Source organism: Sebastes fasciatus, chromosome 12 (assembly GCF_043250625.1).
Source record: "Sebastes fasciatus isolate fSebFas1 chromosome 12, fSebFas1.pri, whole genome shotgun sequence".
In the NCBI taxonomy this organism is placed as follows: Eukaryota; Metazoa; Chordata; class Actinopteri; order Perciformes; family Sebastidae; genus Sebastes; species Sebastes fasciatus.
Window position 1 is genome coordinate 22022531 of NC_133806.1, and position 22162 is coordinate 22044692.

Consider the following 22162-nt stretch of genomic DNA (forward strand, 5'->3'; position numbering starts at 1 on the left):
GGAGTTTTTGACCACTAGTAGCGCTGTGGAGCAATGTCACCACGAGTGGGTCCCCGTTTTGTTTGTATCATGCATGTGCACACACACAGGTGGTGCGATTCACATCCTGCCACTAGTTTCACGCCATTCAGCTAATCAAAACGCAAAGACCTGCAGGAATGTGCCAACAAATTCAGGGGAGAATGAGACGGCCAGTAAGTAAACATGAATATAAACAATGCACAATTTGAAATATTTAAAAATTAAAATGTTATGAGGAAAGAACAGTATTCAACATGTTTATTAGACCTCAAGATTACACACAATGTGTTTAGCTGAGAAACACAGAATGTAAAAACCTTACATTTTTTTGCAAGAAGACTCCACAGGGTAACTTTTTAAAAAGTTTTTCACAACGGTCAAAGACATATGGTGATTAAATAGTTATTATTTCTGTAAATTCACATACAACAACCCATAAAGCTGTGTCCATTTTCATCCACACATTTTTCATCGTCATTTTTAATAGCTAGCTAGCTACAGTACTGTATGTAGGAAGAAGTAGGACTGCACAATTTATCAAATTGCAGGAGGTGCAAAACTTTTTAAAGTTGAAATGTTTCTCAACATACCATTTTGAATGAAATATTGTGGTGCTGCAGAGATGTCCTGGCCTACACATCATATCTTACAGACTGAAGAAAACATCTTTGTTTGGTACAGGTCCCTGCAAAAATCATGTTTTTCAATGAAAATGAGAATAATGCTGTAAAAATGATCATTCCCTCTAATATCGCAAGTCGATAGCAATTGCAATATCACTCAAAATAATTGCGCATATATATATATTTCAGCCCTAGGAAGACAATGTCCCTACTTGTAATTCCTCCTACAAAGCTCTGATTGGTTGAATGTTTCTCCAGCTCAGTGGGCACAACAACAGACTTATTTGAATCACTGTACAAATCGAAGATGTGGGCAGCGATTCAAAGGTCTGGAACTAGGATTGGCATTTAACCTCTCCAAATACCTAAGGCAGCAAAATACATGGGTTTTATTGCCATTGTGGTTTAAAAAGTCCAATTGTTTGCTTCGTTATTTCTTGTTTCTGACAAAGATTTATTCTCCAATGTGCCAACAGTTGCCCCACAGTAGCAAGCAGAGTCTTTTGCCAGAGTGCTGTAGGCCCTGCGCTTGATCCAAATGTTGCCAGTGAGGAAATCTTGATAAGAGAAATGTAATGTGTTCGAGGTTGTTGAACTCGAAGGTAATGATGAAATTACTTCTGCCTGTTCTTGTTCCTACAAAACTTAAGGGAAGGTTTTGATTGACAGGATGTTGAGTAGATAATGACTGAATTTACATCTCTTACCTCCAAGCTGAAGAGTTGAATGAGCTGCACCATCTCCTAATGATTTCTGGTGGCTAGACGGAGATGAGTTCAAAACGGTCACTTCCTGGTTGCCCTTCAATCACATTGAGGAACCCGTGACTGAAGGACCATCTGTCAGATAAATCAAATGTATTTTATCTGCCAAATGAGTGCCGACCTCTCGTACCATCAATGACCTTGTAGCCGGAAAGCATTATTCACAGAGAGCCAATGCCCAAGCGTTTAACTGAGTTAAATCCGTCAGCTGCAGTCAAACGTTACTTCCTTGATTTTGTGCTCATCTTTTGTCCATCCATCTTTCACCAGAGTTTATATACTTTTTAGGGCAAACATCACCTTCATATGGCATTAAAACATTTTGCCAAGTTGCATCTTTCACTATTCAATTATCATTTTTTTTCCATTTGTCAGATTTTGTATTCCACAGTTTTGAATGGAGAGGTTCAGAGTTATTTGTCTCGAGGTGTTATGAATCCCTGGCCGGTACTGAAAAACTAGAGTGAACTGTCAGCTGCAACTACTGTAACAATTCATTTCATCATCGATTTTTCTAGGGTTTACCACCTTGATTTATCTATTAATCACTCGGTCAATAAAGTGTCAGAAAATAGTGAAAAGAGATTCCCAGACATGTTGACGTCTTCACATGTCTCGTTTTGTCCGTCCATCAGTCCAAAACACCTAAATATTCAGTTAACTATGATGTGAAACAGCAAATCCTCACATTAGAGAAACCTGGTGCTAGGGAACTTTTGAAAAAAATTTTTTAACCCCATTAGCATTGGCATGGCTCTAGGGATGCCAATGGCGGTCAGTCCACCATTTTGCACCATTGTCATGTAAAAATTTTAATTTGTCCAATATTTGGGTTTTTGACCTAAAAAACGAATGTGGTTGTGTTTAGTGCTAATTAGCAAATGTTGGCATTATAAGCTAAACTAAGTTACCATCTTCATTGATAATTAATGGTAAACATTACCTGCTCAATATCAGCATGTTAGCATTGTCATTGTGAGCATGTTAGCATTCTGACGATAGCATTTAGCTCAGAGCACCATTGTGCCCGATATTGGCCTCACAGAAACGCTAGCATGGCTGTTGACTCCCGGTCTTGTTGCTTGATAAATCACTTTAAAATAGTTGCAGATTAATTTTCTGTCAATCGACTAATTGTTAAAAGTTGTAACGTACAGTTAGTTGTTAGTTTCATTAAGTACTAAAAAGTACTAAAAACACACGGCTGGTGTACTGTGTGTGTGTGTGAGACGAGGTCATTCATAACAGTTGGTATGGTATAGTTCTGTAATGAGTTTTCTTATGTATATTAACATCAATAACAATAAAACCACACAGAAGCTGTGCCCAAGAAGTTATGGCCTGATATGGGGTCTATAGCACACACACAGGCGGTCTTTATAAGCATTAAAGCATAGTATTAAAGACAATAGGTTGAAAGGATGTCTGTTGTACACATTAGAGAAAGAAAGACTCATTAGCTCTTCAGACAACAGTAGTGATACAGAGTGGCTGTTGTAAGTTTTTATCTTGTTTAACATGTTTGTGTTGCGTTTATCTTAACCATTGTCCACTTTGTGAGTTTGTGTCTGGCAACAGATAGCATGTGTTTGTGTTGTGTGCTCATTATTCAGGTAACACAGCCCTAGTTAAGGTGTGTGTTTGTGCATGCTACTCATTTACACGTCTATGGAGAGGGAGACGGTGTGTGTGTGTGTGTGTGTGTGATCTCATCAGATCTGTGTACAGAGAAGCAGATGGCGGTGATTGTCTTGGCACACAATAAAAAAAACCTGAGGACAACAAAACTATCACATCTCCGCTCTGCTGGGAAAACTGACTGTAAAATCGAAACTATGCTCAGACAAAAACTATTAGGCTGTCAGGAGTAACTGTTGTGATAATTACTAACACAAACACACACACACACACACACACACACACATGAACGCCCTGCCTTCGTGGGCATGGGAGGCCACACTGTGCTGTGCGAGCACCAAACCCAAAGTGTGTGTGCTCAGTGTGTGATTTATGAAATCTAACCTGCAGTCGAGTATGAAGTATGAATATGCCTCTATCACATACTTAGTAATATCGTCGCTGTCTGTTATATGGATATAATGTTCAATCACGGTATATGTCATTTTGGGTTGTGATATCGAGGTATAAATATATATGTATATAATATAAATGATAGAGCAAATTCAATCGAGACACTGTTTATAGACAAAATATTAAAATGATAATCTTTGTATAGTAGATGAAATAGTTGTGAAATCAAGGCTTCATCACATTGATACAAAAATCAAAGTCAATATTACCATACCACGGTCCTGCTCATTGATTTTTAGTACTGCACACAATGGCCTTATCAGTGGGCAACTCCGGGTCTGAAAAGTGAAGCCAATGCGGAAGTGTCTTAAACTTGCATTCTTTCTAATAGCCAGCAGGGGGCGACTCCTCTGGTTTCAAAAAAGAAGTCTGATTGGAAAGAAATCTATGAGAAAATGACCCTACTTCTTGTAGATTGTAAAAATTGTAAACATGAGTCTATGGTCTCAATCGCTAGTTTCAAGTCTTCTTCAATACAGCATGATGTTCATTTAGTAAATTATGGTCCCATTTAGAGCCAAATAGACCATAAAGCACCTTGTGATTGACAGGTCGCTACCACGATGTTGTTCAGTATGGGAGTTGTCTGTGTTTTCGTCTTAAAAATGTTACCCTTTCACAGTTTTTTCAGTTGATGAAAGTTAATTATGACATTTTTGGACACCTAAAATGTTTCATTCAGGGTTCAGTTGTACTTAGCTGTACCTCTCGTGTCACTTCTGGTTGCAAATAACCAACATGGCGACGGCCAAAATGCTGAACTCAAGGTTTCCAAATGTGTCCACAAACCAATGGGTGATGTCACGGTGACTACGTCTACTTCTTATATATAGTCTATGGGCCTAATCCAACTAGAGATATTGGAAGAGTAGGCACTTCCTTGTCACAGGATACAAACCTTTTGTTCTACAATAATACTAACAAGACTGAAATTTGTTTCTTTAAGAGTTCAAGTGAAGAGGTGAGAGAGAGAGAATGAACAGTAAAGGAAATAAACAGCTGTTTCCTCCATTTTCAAAACAAATGGAGGAAATTCCTCTGAATCATGTCACAGTCTCCTTTTTTATTCTTCTAACTTAATTCTCAAGCGAGCTGTTTATCAGAAAAGCTTTTTATTAATAATGAATGTTCTCCTACACAGACCCAACTGCCCTATAGCATATTCAAATGGTGACATTTAATCTCTCTTGAGTGTCCTTTTTAAAAGTGCCTCAACACCGTTTGTCAAGGAAGGGAAAGGGCACTCACATTGCACTTTCTTTTAGGATTAAAAAAAGTCTTCTGGCCACAAAATCTGCATTCAAACTTTCATACTTCCTCCACCTCCTAAACCCTTTAACCTGCAGTGAAAGTCATGCATCAGTTGGTCACTACTGGAAACGCCGTCGGTTATGTTGTCAGCAACATCGCAACAACTTCTTCAACACTTTTGCAGTGATTACATGTTGAATAACGCAGAGTCATGCTGAAATGTACAAAAGCATTTACCAAAGGCATATGCAATTTTAAACCATTACCAAGGATGATTTGAAGTAATGAGCACAGTTAAACCTGGGGGGAGGCAGTTTATTTTTTTGTATTATTGGGCAAAAAATCCATGATAACCTTTCAGCATATTATAATTCAAGTGGAACCCCAGGGCAGGCAGCTTTCTGGAAAAGAAACCGCCAGAATTTGGAAATACAGCCCAGCTCTCCCCTCCCCAGATGAGCAGGGTCATACGCACGCGCTTCCGAGTACTAGCCATTCATTTAAACATCATCCTGATGGTGATTGTGATCCTGATGCTGTTATATAGCGTCAATTCTATGAGAATCTCCCCCCTTTTTTTCTTTGTAAACTTGTGCGCTTGTAAAGCCCTTTCAGATGACATACTGTGGACAAAAAGCGTTTCACAGATGGAGAAAAAAATGTTTCTAATAGTTAATCCTTCTGCTAACAGCAGTGAGCTCACGCAAAACACTAAACTATTAGAGAGATTGACGCTTGCTCTGAGCTACAGTACTGCCGTAGCCTTGTGGTTAAACTATTTTTGGGTTGCTTTGCATTGTAAGCCTCTCAGACCACTTGAATTGCAATATGCTGAAAGGTTATTATGAAATTTTTGCCCAATGATGCCAAAAATATACCGCCTACTCCAGCTTTAAATACTGGAGGTCACTCCATTAGTCAGCCTCTTCAGTTGGTTGAACAAACGAGTAATGAATTTGCTAGCGAGACTGGGAATTCGACCCTGGTTCATTAAAATCTTCATCTACTCTTAATCTATAAGAGTCTATAAGAAATAGGTCGGCACTTCATTTTTTCGTTCCAGATCAATAAATTATGAGATTGGGATTTCAGGCTTTCCTTGGTATTCTTGTAATAATCTGTATATGCAAATGAGCTGTGTTTTTTCCATGTGACAAATGATTTATATATTATTGATTTCCTCATTAATGAGCTCATTAGATAAGTAGGACAACTGCAGACTGTTGAAATGTAGGCTTTTTTTTTATATATGTGAGCTACAGTTTGTTAAGCACCTGATTGGCCCCTGACAGAAAACGGAAGATATTCTTCTTCTGTTCTGTGTTTAGGTGGTTGGTGTTTAAGGTGTTTAGTAACGCTGAAGCAATTAGTCAATTAATCGTTTAGTTTGTCAACAGAAAGTTATCGAAAACAGTTATGACATTTGATTCATCTTTTCTTTTCTTTCATTTTCATGCTCATTTCTTAGTTTTTTCTCTGTTTAATATCATTGTAAATTGATTATCTTTGTGTTTCGTGCTGTTGTTGGGGCAAAACAAGAGATTTGAAGACGTCACCTTTGGCTGCTGGAACTTATGATAGACATTTTTTTCTCTTTTTTCTGACATCATTTTCTTTCCCTCAAACCTTCCACTTCCTCTCTGCACGCATACTTGGACACATCTGGATGCACCAAAAATGTTATTTCGCTGACATTTCCACTGGAGATCCAAGTTCAGATTTGGAACCGAGAAAGATCAGATTTCAAGGTCCGTTATATAACATCACCTCTGAGCTGGTTAAGGTTCAGTATCTTGCTCAAGGACACTTCAGTTGTGTCTTAGTCTTTCAGCTGCTGGATGGTCTCCATTTCCTGAAGCTGTTGCTTCACAAACCACTGTGAATGTTTGTCTTTTTAGATGCTGTTCTGTGTGCTATAACCCTGTTGTTTTTTTCTCCGTCCTCTTCTCTGTTTGTTTGTTTGTTTCCTTATTTCATTCTTTCTTTCTCTCCTCCACAACCTTTCTCTCTGTCTGTTTGTTCTGCTTTTGCAGGTCTTCCATTACTACGCACCAGTTCTAGATTTGGTTCAGCTGGTTAATCTCTCAGACCTGCCCAGCTTCCTGATGTCTACAACCCAGTTTGAACTGTATCCTCATTTCTGAAGTGTGTGTTTCTTGGGAAAACACAGTATCATCATGTCTACCTCCATCCACATTTAGCTGGACTTGCTTATCTAGATGCAAACTGTTTGAGTGACATAATAATAAAACAACCTTGATCCTTTATCCATACATATAGATTTGAATAAAGGTTACATACTGCAGCTTCTGCTGTTTTTACTGCAGCCCTGTAAGGAATTGATGGTTGGTAACACCTTCTGCCCTATATTGTATTATTCCTTTACCACCAACAAACAGAAGCCTGTCTGGGAAGTCGATGAAAGCTAAACTTCTGTCTGACCAGCTGAGGTCACTGCGTGGAAAGGTAACTGTGCTCTTATATGTACAAGATGTCAGCTATAGAACTGTATAATCTCTAATGATGTAAATAAGTAAGTTAATTGCATTCAAACTTTGATTTCTGCTTGTTTACTGTCGTCCCCAGTCAAATGTGTTTAAATTTGCATAGGACAAAGATGCATATAAGTTTAATCTTCTGTATTATTCATGGGACTGAGGGACTTTGTTTATCAACTATATTTCTATCTCCAGGTTGGAGCGTTGTTCAGCCTATCCTGTATAATCACCCCCATCGCTCAACCTGCAGCCAGCCAACTCAGCTCCCAGCGCTGGAGAGAGTCTATAGCCAGGAGGCCAAAGTCCTTACCCAGTAAGACTGTTTTTAATTTTTATTTTCATGTCCCCTTTCATTGTCTTGTTAAATGGATGACCGTTTGGCAACAGCAGAGAGGAGCCATATCATCTTCTGTGGGGAAATAAATTGGTAACTAGGACTACAATGATATAGATCATAAAGCCCTCCGTTGGGGAAGCAGACTCGGAAGTGGGACTGAGTCAATTTGGAAAACACCGCTGGAAACATCGGAGACAAAATTCATAAGACAAGACATAACTGACATAACTGATATAACTGATATAATCATACCCTTGAGGGAATTGGATCGCTGCAGCAAATGGTAAACAATAAAAATAAGAATTGGACAGCAGGGATTAGATATACAATACGCTTGATCAACAATTCTTCAGGTGAGATATGTTAAAGGGTGAGGTTGCAGATTGCAACCAACTGAATACACTCCTGCTCTGCTCTGCTCAGCTCAGCGTGTAGAGAATATACGGTGGCCTTCAGGTAACGTCTCGCTCTAGAGCCAGTGTATGGTTTATCTGTTCTGGGCTACTGTAGAAACGTGGCGGTGCAACATGGCGGACTCCGTGAAGAGGACGCGCTCCCTATGTGGATATGAAGGGCTCATACTAAGCTAACAAAAACACAACGATTCTTAGTTTCACGTGATTTATACACTAATGAAAACATAGTTATGAATATTATTTTACATTTCTGCAAATAAATCACCCTAAATCCTACACACTGGACAGTTTTAAGTACAATTGTAGTGATACAAAATGTATAAATGAATTATATAAAATGGTAAATTCATTTTTCATTGCAGCAGCAAACAATAGGATAAAAAAAATAAATCATGGAGCGTGCAGCAGATATTAAAACAATAAATAATTATAATAAAACAAGTTTGTAAAATATGACGAATCTGTCTGTGGATTAACTCTGGATGAAATCTCTCTTCTTCTGTCCGTACCCTGCAGTGTCTGACGTTGAGGTGAAAGGTGAGAGTGCTCACTACCTTCTGTTGGTCCAGGGCTCAGATGACGCTGGGTTTGGAGGTTGCAGGGTCAGGATGCTGCACTCAGACAGCCAAATCAATGGAGCGGCTGCCATGGCAACCGTCTCCGGGTTGCTGAGAGAGAAGTCTCTGTCATCATCAGGTATATTATGTTGTCATGTTCGTAGAGGACTGTGTGTGTGTGTGTGTATTTCTGTGTGTGCCACAGTGAATGTTTCAGTGTCACTTTCATTTGCTAAAACCTTGAATCGCAGCATCCTGGACCTCGTTGTCTGTTTGCGAGAGTCAGAAAGAGATAGTAGTTGTACTGCAGGGGGTTTCAAAGTCTGACACTGTGATAAACACAATCACCCTTCCCCATCGTGCCTCAGTAATGTCAAATAAACATTGATGGTGCAACATGAAAAGAAATATATTGTTTTGCACAATTAAAAAGATGCCGATTTAACTATTTGCAGTTCCTGTTTGCACTGCACCCATGAATGTACAGACAATTATCACTGGATCACTTTGATACTGAAGGAAACTTAATGATTAATGATGTCTAAGTGGTTTATGGACGTTTATTTACGATGGATATAATTGGACATAATGATGTCCTCCGAAAGTGTTAGTCACACTGCATCTAAAAATATGTGTATCATGTCAGTGCATTCAGATTGACTTAAATCTGACTCAAAGAAGGAGTGCAAATTGTGATGCTAAGGGGTTTAAACTACCCCCGGAGAGGCACGCCTCAGTTTGAAAACCTCTGTTGTACTGTAATCAGCTTTAAAGAGCACTCTAGTAGTAGTTTAACAACATTTGGAGATGTGGGAATCTTTAGCAGTAATTTAGTTTTCTGCCATATTGTAAAGAAAAACCTTTTCAAGTGTCCCGGTTCTGTTAAAGCAGCTCCTCAGCTTGATTGGAGTGGACGCCCTTCTGGCTTCATTGACCGAATGAGGGGTTGTCATTGTTCATCAGGCTAGCCTGTATGATCTTTACTGTTTCTCCTCCCTCCTCTCTCACAGCAATGGCAAATTGTGACTGTTCTATTAAGGATTTCCTCATTTTTTGTCAATAAAATAAGAGCAATCAATGAAAGAGGAAAGGAGTGAGAGAGTATTGAAGAAAGGTGATGAGTAAGAATGGAATGGATGTATCGATGGATGGATGATTGAACAAAAACCTTGGCTGGTTATGGCTGACTAGAAGGACAGACACGTGAATCTCACACTGTTGTTTGTTTTGTTCTCTAAACTAAAAGCTGCTTCTTCTTCCTGATGGAAGTCCTTCATTGTTCTTGGGCTTTATATGATATTCAAGAGACCCGCTGTGGTGTTTTCCTCCCGAGAGTTCCCGCTGTTGTTAACATTTCATGCAACCTTCAGGAGACATTTTTGAAATACTTTAAATGCAGAGCAAGGACTTGTAAAAGGTGCCCTAACTGCTGCAATGACAGCAGAGTTTTCAGAACGAAAGTCTTAAATGCACACCTGAGGGTCGTTGCAGCTGAACAAAAAGCCTGAAATACTCCATACACATTCGTGTCCTGTACTAGCATATTCTATTTTGCCAACAAAGGGGTTACACATTTAATGAATTACCCATATGTTTACTGCAAAGTATTGGAGCACAATCTTAGGTTTATCTTTTTGTTATTGTTTACTAATTCAGTGGTCCCCAACCTTTTTACCTTATGATGCCGTAAAATGGGAAAGTAGTAAATGAAAAAGGAGTAGTAGTTTTTTGTTTCATTTTAACAGTTTTTTAGAGACTTGATGAGTTTTCTGCCAAATATTGATCTGACCTTTTTGCCCCTGATCCCATTCGAAATATCAAAATTTTCCACGAGTTAGTCTCCAAACAATATACATTGAGTTTCACAAATGAACTAATGATTCTCTACTTCTCTCTCTTTGACCAGGAGGAGCAGTTGGCAGCATCCTCCACCCTCTTCCCTGTCTCCAAGGAGCCGGCCTGCTGAAGAGAGAGAGGAAGGTGGCCCAGGTCCAGACGCTGGTACTCAAAGAATATCTCCGTAAGTACTCCATTTCAAGAGCTCCTGAAATGGAAAACAAGTCACAGAATACATTGTAATTCTGGGAACAAAAAGTAGGTGGTGTAGAAGTCGAACATTACGTCGACAGATTTACTGCACACTAACAGAATTCATCACCATTTTTGTTGTATTTTAGTGCTGCCGTTGCACTTTTATTAATTGCTTGCATGCTAATGTATGATAATAACCGAGACAAGCCCTCAGAACAGCACCTTGAGCTCGCTAAGATATGTCAATCAAACTTTTAATGCCTCCAAGCTGGATGGGGAAACGATCGCGCACAGAACAGCAGAGGAGAAAATGGATTTGGGAGTTTTTATGGGAACAGATTTTTCATATAGCATAACACATATACTTTTTTACCTGTCTAAAAACTGCTGTGTCTTCTCATCAGGAACATTGTTTGACAATTAAAAAAAACCAAAGGTATTTCTCACTTCATGTTGACTTAATGACAGATGCATAAATAAACCTGGTTGACCCTGCACACTGCTCAGCAGTCATATTTACAGCATGAGGCGGATTATTTGATGTATCTTTAACCCTCTCCTGACCCTGCTGGCTGCTGGCTCACAACCCTCTTTAATTAGTCCTTTTCATCATCTTCATGTTATCCAGACTGACACAACCACTCGTGCCTGAAGTTAAATCTGAGTCTTCATCGTTCGGGGATCAATACATAATGTATAATTTGCAATATCATGGATGGGAGAACACATCTTTGCTTCATGGTTTATATCTTCACAAACGGGTGATTAAAAACTACAAAACACCAATATGAATGTCAAACATTTGCTGGCTCTTCTCATATGTGAAGATTTGCTGATTTTATCTGCTTTATGTCATAATAAATTTAACATCTTTGGGTTTTGTAATCTTGGTCAGACAACACAACAAATTAGGAAATTGAAATGAGTGTTTTTCACTATTTTCTAACATTTTTCATAGGAAAAACAATCAAAAAATAATTGGCGGATTACTCAATAATGATAATAGTCGTTAATTACAGCTCTTACATATATAACGTAACATTATTTGAACCTTATAATGTCATAAAAAATATTTTGAAATGAGTAAAGACAGACCAACAGTGTGCTGTTGTACTGTAGTTACTGACTTTACACGTCCGCTTCATTCAGCCACCCGCCGGTAGAAAAAAGGACATATGTCCTCAATGTTGATTCCGAATATAAATTCACTTGAGATCAAATGCCAGTCTTTAGCTTTGTGTGCTTTTGCTTGTGTGCATCCCTGTCGGGGCAACTCAGAGCTTCCCGAACTGTTGAGCTTTCAGCAGCCCCTCAGCACAGGCTGGTGCACAGAAAAGACTGTGTTGAAATATCATTATTTTACAGACACACATAAAGTCCCCTTGGCAGCAGAAGATGGTGAAACACCAGTGGAGTGGAGCCAGATTAAATGAAGCGGAGTGAAATTCTTCAGACTTTAGGAAAAGCAATAGGGCTGTTCTTTGAAAAGGCCGTGAGCAGAATGAAGAGTCCTGACAGACCACAGCCCTTAATGAAATTCATCGCAATATATTCTGACTTGGCATTAAATTGGGAAAAGGCATGTCCTTTTTAAGTTTGCAAAAGTTAGAAGTTCTGTACTGAAGTACTGGAAGTTTTTCTGATTATGTGACACGTGTGTAATTTTTCTCAGTTTCAATTTCACTAGTTATCTAACGCTCAACCATTTATAATGTAATGTGAAACTTTTTTTAATTGCCCCATCACACCCATGTCACACTGCAGATTTTGTTGACAAATGTTAAAAATTCTCAAGATAATGAAATACTAATTCATTTTACAACTCAAGTAAAATTCACAAAACAAAGCAATTTGACAGATAGATAGATACACATACATTTTTTTTTTTTTTTTGCTTAAGGGGAGACAACCCAGGCAGAAGATATAGTTTTTCATGCACTGGTTATTTTTGAGATTTTTGGCTATTTTGCTTCCCTTACATGTCTTCTCTCAGACTAGTGGAAATAAAAGATCCAAAATACACATTTTGGTGTTTATTTTACTGTACTTTTTCTATTTGCGTCTGTAGATTTCTCCTAAATTCAACAAAAGTTAGCATTAGATACTGCAGATCCTCATTTGCATATTTAAGCATAACATTTTGGAAAACTTGTAATACAAAAAATATTTATCTTAATGTAAGTTATCAACAGGGGAAGTTCCATGGTGATATCTATTCGCTAATTTTTTAAGTTTCAAATTTTAAAGTCCCCCTTAATAAACCTATACTTTTAAATATGGCCTTTTATCATTTCTTCTGTGTATATTTGCCCCTTGGCCACCTCTTAAACATGTCCAGTTTGCTGTTCCACTGAAAAAGCTAAGCCTACATATGATTTTAATGTAAAAATGCAACAGCTTTAAAGCTGGAGTCACACACTGGGTCTACACCAGAGAGGAACCCTATCTCCCCTAATTAATGCAACACATTCTCTCTTTTTCTTCACAAAGATCTTACCAGTGAGGTGTAGAGTAGCAGTGAAATTCAAAAGTTAGTCCAGCGAGAAACACTTTTTTAAGTTACTCCTTCTCTATAGGACAAAGAAGACATTTAGGTTCTAAGGATGTATAGATTACTAATGGTACATTAATGCTTCTCATTGAAAACTTTAAAGCCAAAATTCAATCCGAAAGCCGTTATCTGTTCCACCATTTTACCTGTCAAAGCCCAAAAAGTCAAAAACTAAATCTGAAATGTTGCCAAAAATGAAACCCAGTGTCTGTTTGTGTGTCCAGGACAGAAAGAAGAAGCATCAGCCTCGACCTCCATACCCGTCAATGACTTGAAGGTCATTCTGAGTCTGGCCAGGGAGCAGTACCTGAAGGTGATTGACTCCACGCTGCCCTCCGCTGCCACCTGTCTGACAGACGATCAGGAGAGCACCGCCGCCAATGCCTCAGGTATGGAATAAGAAAGACACAAGAAACAAGCAAACAGTATTTTCTCATCCAAACAAAGCTACAGTAAATACTTACACAGTGGGCTGGTCAATCTCTCTCATGTAGACACTATGAAACACCACCTTGACTCTGAATTACAACGGCAGTAGGAGGCTGACATGAATGTTCTTTTCAACCCGTCTGCTTGTCATCACGGTCCAATCGATATGACTTGAATGCAGCAAAAGCCAATGGTTGTATTGTAAACCATGAGGCTCCTTAGACAGAATGAAGCAGTCACCTGATGTAAACTTACTTACAAATGTTAATTGGCCTTAGATCATTCAACCAACGCAGAGTGAACAGTAAATCCACACATGGCAATTAAGGAAACTGATGTCTGTTTACCAAAACACATATTCTGACTTGCCATTGAATTATCACACAGCAGTGCATCAGCATACACTTCACGCACATTCATAGGATGACCGTTTTTAAGAAACAATGCCAGCTAATAATAAGCAAATAAATTGTAAGCAATATAACAAATCTCAGTCTGAAGTTAAATGTGCACAGTGAGGATGGCGCTGGTTTTAAAGATGTAGCCGTGAGGCTGATAGACCTGCATGTCAAGCAGGTTTCATGTCATAAATGCTGTGACACAATTACTTTGGAGTTTCTTGCCAACATTGTCTGTCATTATGTTTATTTATGTCACTTCACACTGAGGCTCGCCTCAACAAGTGTAATTGTATTGGAATAGACCAACACCTTTACCAGCAAAAGTAGGACTAGTCTAAACAAAGGCCTCGTCTTTGTGTGTATCCTCCCGATTTCATGTTTTGTACCATTTACATGTATTTAGCTCTCCAGGTGGTGAAACCTGTAAGCTTCAGAGAAAGCAAAGTGACGATAGATGTAAACATGCAGACATACATTCTAAGGTGCAAAACAAGTACTTTTCTCTTCTGTAATCCTAGCCCACCCTCTGCTCTGGAGATGGGAATGCTATTTACAGTAATGAAGAGCTTCTGCAATCCATCAGGAATGTCTTTTGCATTTGTGTATCTGCGTCGCCTAAAGCTGTGAATGACTTGTGTGGGCTTTCAAACCACAGGCGTAGAGCTTCAGTCTCTTCGTATACTGGAACACACCTGCAGTGCAACCTCAGGACATTACTGTGCATGAAACACTGTCATCCTGTCGGTAAACCTGCTGTATACAGTCTCAGTACATTTCTGTCCTCCGTGACATAACAGCAACCTTCCTACAAACACAAGAAGAGCGCACAGGGATGATATTTTGTTTCGATAGTCTGTCAAGAGTTCAGTTTGTTGACCTGGCTCAAGTGAAAGTTGGGATAACTCTTGCGATCCATCATACAGTACATGGTGCCCATGTCGCCTGTGTCTATGTGCTACTGTAGGTAGTTTCTCCACTGTTCTAATATATAATGCTGACTTAATAATATCTCAACAGATTTTTCCTGGCAGCGCTTAACTCTATTTCCTGTAAGGTGCTGTAAATGCTCATCCATCAGCATTTTCAAATGATTGATAGCTCCCACCTCTTTCATGACATCAACTACTGCCAAACGGTTTTAAAGCGTCTGAAGCCGAGCTGTAACTTGGTATTTTTAGGTATGTCTGTATCAGACAACTAAAGCCTTAAATACACAACTACGGATCTATTCAGACTTGAAGGCTCATTTAGTTTAATTTTAAGAAAGTTTTTCATAGTTGCTTTAATGGAAATCAACCTGTTAAGGTTTTAAAGAAGAGGGAGACAATTTTTCAACTATTTTCAATCAGACAAATAAAAATGTTTCATGCGATGCTGGTTCTTGCTTGAAGGGAATTTACACAATAAATCAGTGGGAACGACGACTCTGACCAGCTAAGCCTTGATGTTTCTTCATTGTAGGTTTTCAGACCGTTTCCCACCTGCAGTCTGACTGGCCCGAGAGGAGCGTCCTCCACAACATAGAGAACCTGCAGAAGAGACGACAGAAGAGAAGGTATATTTTTTGTTTTAACTTGTTTTGTCTTTTCGTCTTTATTGCCGGAGCACGCATGGCATATGACATAGATACACTCGTCAACCCAACGCCACCGAAAGCAGAGTCGACCGCCCCAGGAGGAGAGCTAATGATGGGAGCTTAGCTAACCCAGCTAGGATCTAAAGCTATTCCCCTACCCAGCCTGCTTCTGGCTGATGTCCGGTCACAGGAAAATAAGATGAATGAAATAAAACTCGGGCTAACCCAGCAACAGAAGATCAGAGACTGTTGTGCCCACAGACTTGACTTCATCATGGCATCCCGGATCAAGCCGCCCAACAAAATGCAGTTGTGCAACCCTTTGTTGCATAATGACAATACATGATTCTTGAATCTTTAAATGACATAATGGACATATGACATCTCTGTGGTACTAATATACTGTGTTTGCATTTTGTGTGTGTCAGATTTGGTCTGCTAGGTCCAGGCTCCAGTGACAGTCTGCTGGGTCCTAAAGACAGTCAGAAGAGCTCCGCTGCATTACTGGACGCCAGAGAACTTCTAAAACATTTCACATCTGACGGCCTGCCTACTGGGGAGCTCCAACTACTGGCTATCAACAGAGGGTGGGTTCACTCATCTTTTCCAGCTCCGTTAATTGCACTGACTGAAGCTCTCTGTAACTAGGCCTTCACACGGGCAGACATAAAGAGACAGACATGTAAGACAAATGACTTGGGACAGGAAAATTGTTATTTACAAATGAACATACACGTGCTGTAGTCAGGTAAACAGTATCTGTGTTGTTTTAGCATGGTTATAAATGACAGGTAATGAGGCCATAACGAGGATTTGATTACAATCATTAGCCCGCTACAGTGATCTTACAACCCTTTGTAGAAAAATTATCGAGTTGGGTTGAAAGCAAAATCATTATTGTGGAGCAGAGCAGTCATCAGTTAGTGCTAATAAGTCTGTCAGGCCAAACTGTGTGTTTTTAATTAGTGACATTTGTATTTCTGGTTTAATGAAGAGGAAAACAACAATTTCTTTGACAAACTGTTTGTTTCTCCTCCCTGTCTCTATCTCTCTCTCTCTCTCTCTTTCTCCGTCCCCCACCCCTACTCTCTCTTTCTTCCACATTCTCTCTCTTCAGTAATAATGTGTTTCAGTTGTCACCAGACCTTTCTCCCCGGAGAATCAGCCAGATGCCCTTCAACAAAGCCTCAGCGTCTCATTACCATGGCATAGAGTAAGTTTCTACAAGCACAGCTACAGTAACTGATATTTTACAGTACAGGCAGCGATGAGCAATGCGTTACGATCGACAGAAGCTCAGGCTCAGTAACCAGCCACATCAGTCTCCATTATTTCTTTTTTTAATCGTTGCATTTGTTCATCTAGGTTCTGCCTGGACAACCAGAAGTCCTTGGACCGGGACCAGGCCTTTGTTAAACTCCAGTCCCGTCTGATTCGGTACGAGACCCAAACCACCTGCTCCAAAGAGCCCTGTGCCCTCCCCTTTGCCCTCAGCCCCGCCCCCTCTCCTGCTGTGATGTCAGAACCAGGAAGTGTACCTGACGGAGAGACGCTGCAGAACGCTGATGTAGCACGACTCAAGCGCAGGTCGCGGGACACAGACGTTATAGGAGGTTATTCTCGCAAGAGGTATGATGACGACGACGATGATGATGATGCAGCATGAAAGCGTATGAATGGATGGATACATTAATGGGTAGATCTTGGGGTTGCGGTTGTCGTACGTGGATTGTCATACGTAAAGTGTTAGTAATGTTTACCATGTTTGTGTCTCTGTGTTTGTCTTACTGATCCAGGCTGGTGAAGTCAGAGAGCAGCGACTCCCTCTGTTCTCAGAGCAGTGGCAGCAGCGGGACGCACCCCGCCATCAGGTCTCTACGACAACAGCCGAGCAGATCCCAGTCCACAGCCTCAGGTAAGACAAAAGCACTAAATGGGAAGGGACTAGTGATCCTGATTTACAGTAGGTGTTAGGACTACAGTTTGTACTTCATCTTCCACGAAATAAAGTAATCAATGTTGTTATCAGTGCGTGGTATTAAAGATCAGACTATCTAAGAAACAACACTCTCAATCTGTTACGTACACAGGTGCTTCATAACTGGCAAATATGTATGCAAAAGTCTGCACACCATTACTTAAAATGTTAAATAAAATGAATTGTTTTGGGACATCCTCGGTGTGCAACCAGTCAGACAATATCAAAAAACACATAGAACACCAATTCCAAACATCGAAACCAAACATTTATCCATCAACTCTTTTCACAACATCATATATACATATAATATACAATATATACTTCATATGTAATGATATACAGTACTTTTCTTTATGGCATATTTTCACAAATTATTTATTGAATCATTTTAGAGGCCTAACATTTCTTCTGAAATGTGATTCTAACATCAAAAAGCTACAAATTATGCTACCATATCCAATTATCACCTACAAATCCTCTCCTCCTTATTTCATGTCATTGCGGAACAACATACTTTTCAGACATAGATTCTAATTTTTAAAAATGGATTTTATAAATATTTTTTAACGAATTCCAATTTTACTTCAAGCCCCTCAAATGTATCAGGTGGAAACTTCTGAAGACTTCTTAAAATATTTAGAGACAAATAACTGTAGTGACTGTTTACAGGAGAGCCTAAGACCACGTTTGAGTTTGTCTAAATTGTATAAACATACTTGTGTATATTGATATTATGATTATTTTAATTTGTTATAAGTCTTGTTCTACTCAGACATATGCCAAGGATTTATATTATCATAATGATGGTGCCTTATTGTTCATTTTTGCTGACATCACTCTCCAGGTTTGGTGACTCTTCCCTCTGCAGACAAACCTAAACCTCAGCATCTGAAGACGCATTGTGAACAAACAGAGGATAAATCTTCCAAAGAGTCACGCTCACAGAAACACAACAGGGTGAGTGTTTGTATGAGTGTCTTATTTTGAAATGGATGACATGGCTATGAAACTATAAAAAAAAAACTTTTATTATTATATTTAAAAACTGATTATTTCCTTTTTTTGGTCAACATATTCATGTTTTAGAAATAATCTAAATATAACTGTCAAAAGTTATAAAAAAAAGTCCTCATCATAGCATGTCAAGCTCACTAGTTTGTGTATTTCTTGTACGCTCACAGGAAGAATGGAGAGCACTTATTGTGGACTTCTGAGAAGTAAAGTGTTGCAAGATTTTTGGTTCATACATGAACTGCATACAAGTTTTCCCTTCATGTAAGGGTTAAAGTTTCCTGCTAGGGGACACTTTGGCAGCGGATATTGACAATGAGGGCATAATACTGCATTACTCATACTAAGTAGTTGGTGATTCATGTTAAAATGGGTTTTATTTCCGTAGCTCTGGCTGTTGGGTATGACGGGCACGATTAGGAATGTGCCGGTATCACATTTTCATGCTACGATTATCGTGGCCCAAAATAAATCGTGGTAAACATACCATGTTTGCCTTTGGCTTTCTTTCATACCAAATAAACTGAAAAGTGAACACTATTTTGCAAATTTGTTGGACTCAACATCAAATACACGTTAACAACGTGGGGAAGAAGTTTTCTCTTTGTCGGTCCTGTAAAATGCCTGCTCTCTGCAGCACCCTTAAACTACCAGCGCTCCAGTAGGTCAACAAGCTGATGTTAGCATTGCCTCCGTATCTGGAGCTAAACAGATAAGGAGCTCGGTTTGCTGGCCTGCTGTGGTCACTCTACCTCTGCTTGACGGGTAACACAAACACCTCTACTCATGATGACGTACTTATCGTTCCTTGCTCCGTTCGTCCTACTTTTAACAATTTTTTTAGCGACGTTTACACACTCAAACGAGATCTGAGGAGTTATAAGAATATTAAACATAGAAATAAACTATCATTTTTCCTGTAATATTCAACCTGTTAAACAATGAATAAAAAAGTATTTTACTGTTCCCACTAAAAATCTGAAAACAACTAAATGTGTAATTCCCCCACTCACCTCAAACGTTTACACACACAGACGCACAAAAACACACTCAGTCCTTCTACTACAGATGAGAGTTGTGCAGCAGCTCCAGTAAAGATACGTGTTTATAGATTGATACATGTTTCATATTTTACATGTGAACACTGTGAATGTGTGGGCTGCGTTATAATGTCGCAGCAAGAGCACACCATTATCATATCAGCCACTGCCTGCCTCCACAGACACACACACACACACACACTTTCTCTCCCATCTTTTACGTGTTTATACAGTACAGTGTGCAATGACATAAACACATATGTGTATGTATATATATATATATGTATATATATACACACCTTCACACCGCTTCTTCCGTCCCACGTACAGCTCACAATCTGCATCGCGACCTTGACTTGTTCTGATTTCTGATTACTATGCAAACAGGCTTATCATCCAAACCCAAGTATACGAGAGAACAGTTGGTCCTATTCAGGAATAATGATAGCAGGACAGAGATTAAAAGCTGCCTTTCTCCTCATGAGACTGAATGGCACAGATGATACCTCACAATAATTTATGGTGCGTCCTCAGAACAGTCGCTGTGACAAGATTAAAGGCAGATGTATTTATTTCAGGAATGTGTTTTCCCTGTCGAAGCTACCAGTAACATATTTGAATGTTAGTGAGCGAGCTCACGCTGAATGTAAAAGCGTGCAATCCTGTGCAAGGACGTCCCCCCGAAGTCGAGACATTTTGACATCCCTTCCTTTTATAAAGGGAACCGTGCTAAATTTAGTTTCTCTAGCGTCAGGTGGTTGGGAATAAACACAACTAGATTTAATGTTTTCACAGTTCTTCTAATGTAAAACTGTGTGTGTGTGTGTCTGTCTTTTGTTTCCTCAGATGCTGCAGGAGGTAGTGGCTAAAACACTCAAACACCACGGGATCACTGGCGAGCATGAGTGCTTTGAGGCCTGCAGCAAAAGACTGTTTGATATCTCCAAATTCTATCTCAAGGTTAGTCTTTTTACTGCCCACACACAGTCGGCGCCGTGCGCTCTTTGGCACTTTATTTATTTATATGCTTCTATGCATCCAAGACTTGTACTGTAATTTTGACCATATGTCGTGTTTTGTTGTAGATCCTCCCAACAAATTAGAGCGATAATAGGAACAGTTTGAAGACAGCATTTCTGATATTTTTGCCAAACAAAAAACACATTTTCATCTATTTTCTTTTGTGCCTCCTTGTAAATTGTAATCAGGGTTTTTTTTTTTTAATTGTTCAACTTGTCAGCAGTGACAGTAGAGACAACTTTACAGCAGAAATAAACATGTTGACACTCTGGTACAAAAAAAGGTTTTGGCCTCTATAGCTAATTTACCCGTTCATGACAACTGTTCGGGGGGGGAATTTTTATATAACTCACCCTTTCAAATTATATTAAGGCTTAAAGTTATGGCATAATGAGGGCGTGGCTGCTTTAGTGGCAGGTGGGTGTCGTCTAAGGTCGCTAGCTGCTAACTGTCTGCTCTGCTGCGTCACCCAGCCCACCGTCGATCCACCTCTTTGCCCTTTTTTGTATTAGTTAGGCTGTGTCGTCGCTGCCAAGATTGGGACGGCCGGAGCCGCCCACTTTGAGCTTCACAACAGCTCTTCAGAAACCTACGGGTGACGTCACGGAGACTATATCCATATTTGATACAGTCTATGATTATAACTCATTGTATGTTTTGTATGTAAAATCTTAATCTGGAAAAAGTATCTAGTGAGTATGGCTATCACATAAATGTAGTGGAGTACAAAGTACAATATTTCCCTCTGAAGTGTAGCGGAGAAGAAGGATAAAGTCGCAGAAAATGGAAATACTCAAGAATAATTTTAGATACTTGGGTAGATGTACTGTACTTTATTTCACTTTTTCTTTTTTTCAGCTCTGTTCAACCAAAATCTTCTCCCCAGTTAAAATGTCTTTGACCTAAAATGTTTATTTTGTGTGATGTAAAGCCCACATGAGTTTACCTTAATGTGTCAGTACGAGTGATCTCCTCTTCTGCCGTTTGATCCCAGGATCTGAAGACGTCTCGGGGTCTGCATGACGAGATGAAGAAGGCGGCCGTCAGCAACGTTAAACAGGTAACGCCACCAAACACCAGTGGTTTTCCGCTTGGTTTAGTTCATCTCAACCTGAATCTCCCTAAAGGTTATGTTCTCTTGTTGTAGGTCATTGAATGGGTGTTGGAGAAATCCTCGAAGAAGAATAAGTGAGAAAAAAACAACATATTTTATATGTGATTTTGTTTCATGGGTAAAAGACGGTTCCACCTTTCAATGTTTCAATTCTGATTCGTTTTAAATTGTTACATTAAGCCTGTTTTAATGAACGTAATCCTTTTATTTAATTTTATCATGTCTTTAACTAAGAAAATCATATAGAGACATATCATTTTTTCAGATGTATCATGTTTGGTTTTTTTTAGTTTCTGTTTGTGCACATCTATTCTGATATACTCCCACTGCTCCAGAGCCTTGAAACAGAAAAACAGAAACATACCGAGACAAAATCGACATAGTACGCTCTGCACTCTGAGAGGTCTCGAGGGCTTGTAGACGTTGGCTTCAGGTTGCAGTCGTCTTCTT

At 39.3% G+C, this 22162-nt stretch overlaps 2 protein-coding genes across 2 annotated transcripts in view; both read left to right on the forward strand.

Moving 5' to 3' along the window:
- mtbp (MDM2 binding protein) overlaps window positions 1-21939 on the forward strand; it is a 32206-nt gene extending 10267 nt beyond the window's left edge. The window contains exons 9-23 of the mRNA XM_074654198.1: window positions 6784-6878; window positions 7150-7216; window positions 7444-7561; window positions 8518-8697; window positions 10465-10578; window positions 13365-13529; window positions 15432-15525; window positions 15975-16133; window positions 16664-16759; window positions 16912-17175; window positions 17343-17461; window positions 18372-18484; window positions 20425-20538; window positions 21593-21658; window positions 21746-21939. Of these exons, the coding sequence (XP_074510299.1) occupies window positions 6784-6878; window positions 7150-7216; window positions 7444-7561; window positions 8518-8697; window positions 10465-10578; window positions 13365-13529; window positions 15432-15525; window positions 15975-16133; window positions 16664-16759; window positions 16912-17175; window positions 17343-17461; window positions 18372-18484; window positions 20425-20538; window positions 21593-21658; window positions 21746-21790 (1809 nt within the window). The 3' untranslated portion in view covers window positions 21791-21939. The remainder of the gene's footprint in view (window positions 1-6783; window positions 6879-7149; window positions 7217-7443; window positions 7562-8517; window positions 8698-10464; window positions 10579-13364; window positions 13530-15431; window positions 15526-15974; window positions 16134-16663; window positions 16760-16911; window positions 17176-17342; window positions 17462-18371; window positions 18485-20424; window positions 20539-21592; window positions 21659-21745) is intronic.
- The window catches only part of mal2 (mal, T cell differentiation protein 2), a 321233-nt gene continuing 302154 nt past the window's right edge, over window positions 3084-22162 (forward strand). The window contains exon 1 of the mRNA XM_074654200.1: window positions 3084-3095. The gene's annotated coding sequence lies outside the window, so the exon portion shown is untranslated. The remainder of the gene's footprint in view (window positions 3096-22162) is intronic.